General features: G+C 47.5%; 1 protein-coding gene across 2 annotated transcripts in view; it reads left to right on the top strand.

Moving 5' to 3' along the window:
• Nucleotides 1-124: 124 nt before the first annotated feature.
• Nucleotides 125-10,242, top strand: part of FBH1 (F-box DNA helicase 1) — a 47,572-nt gene continuing 37,454 nt past the window's right edge. Inside the window, exon 1 of one of the 2 annotated variants that reach the window (XM_033409166.2) lies at nt 125-272. In XM_033409166.2, the coding sequence (XP_033265057.1) occupies nt 272 (1 nt within the window). In that variant the 5' untranslated portion in view covers nt 125-271. Of the gene's footprint in view, nt 273-7,621; nt 10,212-10,242 lie in introns of those variants that run through there. The other variant, XM_033409167.2, reaches the window with a different exon arrangement.

Genomic DNA, 10,242 nt, shown 5'->3' with positions numbered 1-10,242 from the left:
CCACCCCTTCTCCGGGTGCGCGTTTCGATTGGCCGCCAGAGAAGTCCGTAAGCACGCCCCCTCCGCACGCGCGTTTCAATTGGCCAGGGGCGCATTCCGTCAGCGCCGGCGGCGGGCTCTTCCCTGGGCTGCGGCGGGGGCGGAGCTGGTGGAGGAAGTCCGCGGCCTTCTCGGGCTCGCGCTGCCCGGGGGATGCTGGGACTGGGTGTCCGGGCGGCTCTGGCCCGGAGGCGGTGGCGGCGGCGGCGGGACCCCCGGTGTGGAGCGCCATAGTGCGTGAGGCCGACGGCGTGGAAGGGGGCGCGGGCGGGCCCAGTCGTGTGGACGCTGAACCTTTGGGTTCCTCAGCGGGTCCCGCCTCAGGGGGTCCGCGGGGGACTGGGGGCCGGGCGCGGACGCAGAGGGGCGCGGGCCGGCGGTGAGGGGCGCGGCGGGGCGCGGCGGGGCGCGCGCGCTGGAGGCCGAGGCGCCCTGGGACGCGGGGGCGCGGCGCTGCTCGGCGGTGTGGGAGTCGCGGAGACGTGGCCTCCAATGGGGGCAGCCAGCGTTTCCTTTTCTTCTGCTCTGCTGTTTTGACCTTGGGCGAGTCATTTTATGGTATCCTTTTGCCTCTTTCGTTTGCAGTCGCCCTCCCCCTAAACTGAGTATTAAGAAAATTAAGGTGATGTGGGAGGGCCTTGAGCGGGTGGAGGGTACTTGAGGTCTGAGCAAGCTGTGTGGGGTGACGGGAGACGTGAGGGTAGGTGTTGAGTTCTTTACCCGATCTTCCTGGATGCTCGTCATTTAACCTTCCTGGTGTTTTCAGTTCCTTTAGAGATAAAATGGGAGCAGCTGCTATTTGCCAGGCCTGGAGACAATTCTGCTTTACATCTTGTATTGTACTCTGGTTTACAAACCACTTTACATTAATTATCTCATCCGCAAACAACCCTGTAAGGAAGGCATCATGACAGGTGGGGAAATTGAGACCTAAAGAAGTTAGCGATTTTCCCACGGGAGTACAGCTAATAAAGACCTCTGGAAGGAAGGGTGGTAGCCCCTGGTGAGGGTCTGCTATTGCTTGGCACTCTGCTCAAATAAATTAAGGGAGATAAAATGAAAAAAGACCTCAAAACAAGCTCATTTTACTTGTGAGCGGATTGAATTTGGTTAACTGAGTGTAATATGGATAATCATCAGAGATAGAACCAAGTCCAGTATCAGCTTTGCCAAAGTTATTGTCCCCTTGTATTTTGCCACTTCCAAAAGAAAGGAAGGTGTAAAAGTGCTTTGAAGTGCATCAAGTCTTAGGACATGCCAAGCATTGGTCTTAGCGCAGCTGTTGGTGTTGGTGCAAATGGAAGTTGAGGTATCTGGTAGTTTCACACTTTTTGTTGTTAATCCCCCTCCACATCCTCATTGCCAGTGACTCCACCTTCTCTTGCCTTACGCCTTCAGCTTCCTTGCTTTTAAAAACAAAACGTTTGCAGTATAGGACAGTATTTTAAATTCAGATGATTGGTTATTTAACTGGTATCCCACATGCAGTTCTGCACCTCCTGCCTTCTTTAGGAGCTTATTTTGGTCTGCGTCCCCCTTGAGATAACTAGATGACAATGTATGTTAACCTGTCCACAGCCCCTGTGGTTCTCTGGAGTAAAAGTTTGGTGTAGAGGGGACAGATCTTGACAGTAAGCTAATGGATGGAGCTATACTGGGGTCTTAAGGTTTCCCAGTTGGTCTGCTCATTCCTTTTTGTGCAGGTGTTTGGAATTTGTGGTGTGCCCTGTAGTGACTCATTTCGCATGTGGCTTCCATTGGCATTGTGATTTGCTGCTTGGCTGTCCTCTTTCCTTTATCTTTTGTTGTGTTTCGTGGTTCCGGTGTCGTGATCATTTGACATGTTTTGTGACCTGTGAGTGTGTGAACACCAAACTTGGTATTGGACTTAGAACTCTCATTTCAGATTTGTTGTCATCATCTTTCTCTGCTTGTCATTCCCCTCTATCCTTCCTAGGCTGATTTTATTCGAAGATTGAATGTGAATTCTGTCTTTGCCCATCTGTCAGTGGAATCATCTGCTCTTAGAGCATCTCACCAAAGCGTCTTGAATCTTATGTCTCCAGTTGTCACTCACAGACGTTTGAGGACAAGTCTCATATCTCAGAGTACCTCCCGGAGCTTAACCTGGCATGCTACAGATAATTTTAAAACAGAACAAACAGCCATTTTCAAAACTGAAAGCTTTCATTTTCCGTTCATTCCCGGAAGAAGTGATTAAAACGAAAACACGATTTCTCCTTTACTCTTTAACGTGGTTAATGATGTGATCATTGAGCTCTGGCTAGAAACGTCAGTTACCTGTTTTGTTTTTTCTCTTCCAGTCTCACCAGTCCAAAAAAACTTGTTAGGCTTCACTTTCCCCTTCTCCCTATTTTTGCTGCTGTTACCCTTAGGCCTTGACCACCTCTTGCCTTGGTTGGTAAAGTGACTTTCTGCCTTGTTTTCTTGACAGTCTGCATGTTTACTCATCCTCTGCCTGCCTCCAGAGTTACCATTCTAATGTGTAAATTTGGTTGGTCATTGACCCTGCTTAGAAAAGCGAGATGATTCGCCAAGTTGCCTACATGATAAAGTCCAAATTCCTTGGCATTATATTTAAGGACATTTATCCTCTGTGTTTCCAAATTCTTTTCCATCCTTTTCCACAATCCATGAGCCTCTTGTTCTAATGAAACCCGGCTTACCGGCACACCATTGGTGTGCTATTTCTCTGTGTTTCTGCACACACTGTTTCTTTTGCCTTCCCCGATCCTACTCATCTTGCAAGGCTGAACTCTTCATAAAGCCTTTTTCATCCTTCCTAACTGGTCACTTTTCTTCATTTCATAAGTGCATTTGTGTAGCACTTATAGTGCCTTATGTATAGTAATTTGTGTGTGTTTTGAGAGCTGCCTTATGGACAAGTGACATCATTTGTTTTTGAATCCTCAGTGTCTCAAATAGCATTTGACCTCAGAGATGCCAAGAGAGGAAGCCCTCATGGTGTTTATAATGAACCTGGGAAATCATAGATACTTAAAAGTGGTTGTGGGTTGAATTGACAGTAGAAAAAAGCCTTTCAAATCTATAAATTCTAGTCTGTAAGTAATGGTTATTTTCTTGTATTTCCGTTCTTCCCCTGTTCTTTCTTTTCCTTGCGAGAAACACGTAGAAAAGCTCTTGCCATCCTTGTTTGCTGTAATAAGTGAGTGCTCTTCCAGGGGAGGAGCAGGTGTTTGTGGGTGTGAGGGGACCTAAGTGAGGTTGGGCCTGCGGGCCTGGACCTTTGGGTTTGTAGGGAAGCGGGGTGTAGTGCTGGCAGGGACCCAGCTCTGCACTGAGAGTGAGGACTTGGATGTTGTGTTTCCTTTCTGCTTTTGCTTCTTGTAGAGCTAATGGGGACGAAATATTTGGAAGTTTTTTCATTTTGAGTGTACAGTATTTTGTGATATTTTCCTTATGCTTGCTATTTTCTAAATACTTGCTATCTTTGGTTATGGTGTTCCACAGTGATTTCTAAAAAGGGACAGAGAAATTAAAGCTGAGGTTTTTAGAAGCTGCTTTGAATATTTCTGGATGTGGAAGAGAGAATATTACCTTCCGTAGAAGGAACTCTGGCTTGAGGAGTCAGAAGATCTAAGTTCCATCACCTGAGCCCCAGTGTCATCCTGGCACAATTGCAGGATTGTGCAAGGATCAGATGAGAGTACGTGAAAGAACTTCCAAAAACTGTGAAGCACGTTGGACCTATAACATAGTGTAGGATTTCAAAGCCAAAGAAGACAACCTCAACCTCATCTTCTTCAGAGGGAAGTGCCGTAGTTGTGCATTTGTTCTTTTAATGCATTCATTTCATTAATATTTATGGACCAGTGAGTGTTGGGTGCTGGGGCCGAGTGCCTTGCTCCTCCCACCAGACTATAAAGCTTTCAGCCTAAGGGCAGAAGACATGTTAATACACGCTTAAACAATGATTAAGAAGACGTTAATAAAACATACTATAGGGACTTTCCTGGTGGTGCAGTGGTTAAGGATCCGCCTCCCAATTCAGGGGACACAGGTTTGAGCCCTGCTCTGGGAAAATCCCATATGCCGCAGAGCAGCTAAGCCTGTGTGCCACAACTACTGAGCCTGCGCTCTAGAGCCCACGAGCCACAACTGCTGAAGCCCGCAGGCCTAGAACTCATGATCCACAACAAGAGAAACCACCGCGATGAGAAGCCCGCGCACCTCAACGAAGAGTAGACCCCGCTCGCCGCAACTAGAGAAAGCCCGCGAGCAGCAACGAAGACCCAACGCAGCCAAATAAATTAATTAATTAAATAAATAAATTTAAAAAACCATACTATAGTAATAGTAATAATTTGTATATAAATGACTTATATTAAATATAGTTGTACAGATAATTGTTGCAGGTCTCTCAGAGACATACAGGGTGGTTTTATTACTACAGAGTGCTGCCTGGGTTGAATGAATACTTTCTGTCGCACTGGAATTGGGGACCAACACCGTTCATGTTGCTCAGATTGGGCTCTTAGTTCTCTCAGGGAGCAGTTTGGCCTGTGAAGTACCTGCTCCTGGTAACGATGGGCCAGCAGTGGGCACCTTTGCTGTCTCACCAGAAACAAGAGGGTGTCCGCTTGATCTGCACGGAGTCCCTCGGAGAAGGGCAGGAGGCTTGTGGGGAGCTAACAGGACGAGGTTGGGTTTCTCTAGATTAGCAAAACCACCCAGCTGGGTTCTTGTTATGAGCTGTTTCTCCAGTCAGGCACCTGTGCTGGTGAGTTATCTTAATTTTTTTTTTTAAATGGTTTTTTAATAATCTTTCCTTCCAGGAATTGTAGGCACTTATTATTTTCAGCTTGTCCATTTAGGTCTGTAACCTGTACATTTTGGAGGCCTTTTGTTTTTTCTTTTGTTTTAGTTTTTTTGTTTTTTTGCGGTATGCGGGCCTCTCACCACTGTGGCCTACGCCATTGCGGAGCACAGGCTCCGGACGCACAGGCTCAGCGGCCGTGGCCCATGGGCCCAGCCACTCCACAGCACGTGGGATCCTCCCGGACCGGGGCACGAACCTGCGTCCCCTGCATCAGCAGGCGGACCCCCAACCACTGCGCCACCAGGGAAGCCCTGTTTGTTTGTTTTAATTAATTAATTAAATTTATTTTTGGCTGTGTTGGGTCTTCGTTGCTGCGCACAGGCTTTTCTCTAGTTGTGGCGAGCAGGGACTACTCTTTGTGGTGTGTGGGCTTCTCTTTGCGGTGGCTTCTTTTCATTGCGGAGCACGGGCTCTAGGCGCGCAGGCTTCAGTAGCTGTGGCACGTGGGCTCAGTAGTTGTGGCTTGCGGGCCCTAGAGCGCAGGCTCAGTAGTTGTGGCATACAGACTTAGTTGCTCTGTGGCATTTGGGATCTTCCTGGACCAGGGACCAAACCCGTGTTCCCTGCACTGGCAGGCAGATTCTTAACCACTGTACCACCAGGGAAGTCCTGCAAGCCTTTTGGTATAAATTATGATTAACAAATGTAGGGGAATAAGGGAAGTGACTTGTGTCAATTTCAAATGATCCTAGAATGGTTAGGGTAGGTGTGACTGCAGTAACAAACAGATCCAAACGTGTAATGACCTCACAATCCAAGCTCATTTCTCAATCCCATAACAGCCTCAGGTGGTTGCAGTTTTGTGTGTGTGAGTGTGTGAGCGTGTGAGCATTGTGCGGGAGGAGTGGTGCTCTTTAAAGCAGTTATCCGAGGACCCAGCCTGCTGGAGGGTCTTCCTTTTCGAATGTTTGGCCTCTAAGATTCTCTGGGGTCACCCTTCCCTTCTCTGGATGGGAGCAGCGGACGGAGGAAGGAGCAGGAGAGGCTTTTATGGCCAGGCCTGGAAGAGGCGCACATCCTTCTACGCACATTCTGTGGGGCCTCCAGCTACCAGCACGATGGGGAAGCGTGGACCAGCCATGTGCCAAGGAGGAAGGGGACTGACAGTCTTCACCACGAAACCAGGAGCAGTCCATTCTGCTTTGTGTGACTTGTTTTTTAAATTGTCTTGGAATCAAGAAGATGACGAAATGAAGCTAGGCGGATTACAACAGAATTGAGTCATAGCACGTACTTCTCATTCAATAAGCGTTGGAGGAAATAACTGTTATTTGCACAATGTCGTGCTAAGTGCTTTGAGGAAGAAGCTGATGAGACATGTTCCCTGCCTTTTCAGGGCTGGTGGTCTCATACAGATTTAGTGATGATCGTTCCAGGGGCGGCTGAGGAGAGTCTAATCTCCAGCAGTGTGCCTGACTGGGGGCGGGGGTGGGTGGGACAGGTCATCATCAAGGTGAAGAGATCGGTGATTGGCAGAGGGCCGCACTCCAGGTGATCGCCACTTCAGAGTGAGATGCAAGGCCGGGACCTGCACCTGCGGTCCGGTGAGGCGTCTCTCTGTGAGAGGACCATCACAGAAAAAGCAGCGTGGGAATGAGCAAAATTCTGTTTGACAAATGGTTTTCATACTTTTCCAGTGTTTTTCTTTCATCACATCTGAGGGATGTGACACATTTCTGTTAGTTACTGTGGTAGAGTCTCCAAGGGTACAGATACCCACTGTGGCCTGGAGATGATTCCACTGGGCCTCTGGGGCCTCACGTAGTTTGGTTGTCATCTCCCTCCATCCCTTTAACGGTGCACGTTCCTCACCGACCACTTTAAGTTTGCTTCTTGAAGAAACGCGAGCAGCTTCTAATAGTGCCCTTGGAGAGCGATGCAAAGGGCACCTACTGCTCAGAGGACGGAGGAGCAACACGAGGTTTGGGGACTCAGGGAAGCAAGAAGTAGCATTTGAGCATCTTTATTTTGATAAAGTTATATTTGAGCTGCTGGTTTAGAAGTATATTAACAAGAACAGAAGGTGGTTAGAATTTTACTGTAGTAATTTTAAATAACTTCACAAGAACATTGGTGCTGTTAAAATGTAGGCATCTTTTAGGAGACTCAGCACGGTGTGGTCCACGTGTAATTCTGAGCTGCTGGGCTTTGTGAGCCTCTGCATGGGTGTCGCTAGGTACTTTCATCTGTCTTGTCTGGTTCAAACCACATGACTGTGGTGTTAACTCTGCATGTTAGCTTGTCAGGGTCCTCGTTGTGATGAGAAGGGGACCAAGGCTGTTAGGGAGGAGGTCTCCCGGCTCCGGATCCGAGTGCATCACACGGCCTTTGACTTAAGTGCCTTGTTAACTCCGGAGACAGGTGCGGGGGCCCCAGCTCCCCATGCAGTGAGTCACAGCGCTTCATCTCGCAGAGACCTGAGAGGCAGAAAGAATAGTCTCAGTTTCTGACCTCTCACTGAAGTCAGAAAAGTAAGAACGTAAAAGTGCTAGCTCTGCCTCCCAGATGAGCAGTCAGGGCTGTGAGGACCATTCCAGATGGACAGTGCAGGCGGCTGTGCTGGTACCCAGAGGCCAGATGGCCCAGTGTGGGCACCTCTGTCCCCAGCTGCTAGCCTTTGCTCTGTGATGGCTTCATGCAGGACCACTCTGGGCTGTACCAGGACTCTGGAAGCAGAACGCTTCCTGCAGGTCTGTACCAGCGCCAAGGTCCTGGGTCATATGAATTTGAGGGTTTGATATTGTTAATCTTATTCGTTTGTGATTTTATCTATGGAAGCTTCTTTAAATTAGACACTGTCTGTTGATAATTTTTCTAGACTGTTTCCAGTTTTAATTCTGGACACTGTATTTGCCAGCTTTGAAACAGTTGGGAATGTTTGAAGAGAAAGCAGAGATCAGTCTCATATCTGGAATCTACAGGGTTAGTGGGTTTATTGGCTGGAATTCTTCAACTGCTTCTGTAGTTGACCCAAGTGTGTTTAGAGCACCTGAATTAGGGGCCAGTATTCGTCAGTATAGTCATTCCAGGGTTTCTGCAGGGAATTCGTTCCAGGACCCCCTATGGCACCAAAATCTGAGAGGGCTCAGGCCCCTCAGAGTCCACCCTGTGGACAGGGACCTGTGGATCCCACATCCGCGGATTCAGCCAACCACAGGTGTTGGTGTTTTTCATCTGCGGTTGGTGGAACTCGCAGGTGCAGAACTCACGGATCCCAAGGGCCAACTCTGTTCTGCAAGGCCCATTGTAGCTTCCTTATGTCTTCTGCCAGTCAGCCCAGAGGTCCCCATTCAGACAAAATAGCAATTAGGTTGTTGGCTTTGTAATATGAAGAATTTTGAGCAGAAGAGGTAAACTTTCGTGTCTTATTTTTAAAAAGAATAATCAGATTTCAAGCTTTTTTTTAATGTGGAAAATTTTCAAATTTATTGTTTTAACATAGAAAAACTGCACATTCATTTTTTCTGCCTCTGTAAGTATGAGGAATATGTTCAACAACAAAATAATTATAAAACCATTATAGTGGAGGGGATTTTTTTGTTCATAATAAGTAATTAAGATATATGACTTGGCTTTTTTTTTAATTAATTAATTTATTTTTTGCTGCATTGGGTCTTTGCCGCTGCGCGCCGGCTTTCCCTAGTTGCGGCGAGCGGGGGCTACTCTTCGTTGCATTGCACAGGCTTCTCATTGCGGTGGCCTCTCCCGCTGCGGAGCACAGGCTCTAGGTGCGTGGGCTCAGTAGTTGTGGCGCACGGGCTTAGTTGCTTCGTGGCATGTGGGATCTTCCCGGACCAGGGTTCGAACCTGTGTCCCCCGCACCGGCAGGCGGACTCCCAACCACTGCGCCACCAGGGAAGTCCCTTGGCTTTTTAAAAGGTATTTTCAGTAATACAGAGTATGCTGTAATTGGACTGCTGATATACTTCATGTCTTGCCATTAGGTGACATCTTTATAAATTGAAAGTTATTTCAATGTTTTATGCAAATCAATCACATCTAAGCTTTGTTTAACACAATAAGCAGATGTGTATATTTGTATAGGGTTTTATTTTAACAAGTCTTTTGGAGTGTGTTTTCTCATTTAATCGTTGTAACGCCCCTGAGTCTTAGAGAAGCTAAGTGACCAGGGGTCCTCCGGCCACTATGTGGCCAACTTAGGGCTCACACCTAGTTTTTTTCCTTTTAAGTCCACTGTCCCCTCACTATGTGACACTGCTTTTATCCGGCTGAGCATTTTTTTAAATAAATTTATTTATTTATTTTTGGCTGCGTTGGGTCTTCGTTGCTGCATGTCGGCTTTTAGTTGCGGCGAGCGGGGGCCACTCTGTTGCGGTGCGCGGGCTTCTCATTGCGGTGGCTTCTCTTGTTGTGGAGCATGGGCTCCAGGCGCGTGGGCTTCAGTAGTTGTGGCTCATGGGCTCCAGAGCACAGCCTTAGTAGTTGTGGCACACGGGCTTAGCTGCTCCACGGCATGTGGGATCTTCCTGGACCAGGGCTCGAACCCATGTTCCCTGCATCGGCAGGCAGATTCTCAACCACCGCGCCACGAGGGAAGCCCGGCTGAGCATATTTTTAAGTACTTCTTCATGACTTAAGAGTTATACCACTGCATTTTAACTCTGAATTCAGGTAGTGAAAAGGTCTCTAGCGTCCTTTCAGAGGGGCCTGTAGAACTATTTCTGTGTGTAGAAGTAATTTTTAAAAAGTCTTGAAATATCCATGAAGTTTTTTTAAACTTCCATTAAACCTTGAAAGAATAAACTGAAATTTGGAAGGATCATTTCTGAAGAAGCTAAGGGCTGAGGGGAGTTATTAAGTTTATAAACTGTATCAGATATACTCAGTGGTGTCTTGGTTTCAGACGTTTTCAGGCTTACAGGAAATGTTGAGTGAGATTCTGGCATTTGATACTACAGTTTACTGGAGTATTTTTAGCATCTGAAAATACGGTACTGGCAGGAACTGATTTCTCTGTTGACCGTCTCCTGTAAAGGGTCACGTTTTAATTTTTTTTTAATTTATTTTTATTTATGTTATTTATTTTTGGCTGTGTTGGGTCTTTGTTGCTGTGCACAGGCTTTTTCTAGTTGTGGCGAGCAGGGGCTACTCTTCGTTGCGGTGCACGGGCTTCTCATTTCAGTGGCTTCTGTTGCTGCAGAGCACAGGCTCTAGGCACTGGGCTTCAGTAGTTGTGCCTCGCGGGCTCTGGAGTGCAGGGTCAGTAGTTGTGGCGCGTGGGCTTAGGTGTTCCGCGGCATGTGGGATCTTCCTGGACCAGTGATCAAAACCATCTCCCCTGCATTGGCAGGTGATTCTTTTTTTGTTGTTTTGTTTGTTTG

Source organism: Orcinus orca, chromosome 2, assembly GCF_937001465.1.
Source record: "Orcinus orca chromosome 2, mOrcOrc1.1, whole genome shotgun sequence".
NCBI lineage: Eukaryota > Metazoa > Chordata > Mammalia > Artiodactyla > Delphinidae > Orcinus > Orcinus orca.
This window is presented reverse-complemented; position numbering and strand designations above follow the sequence as displayed.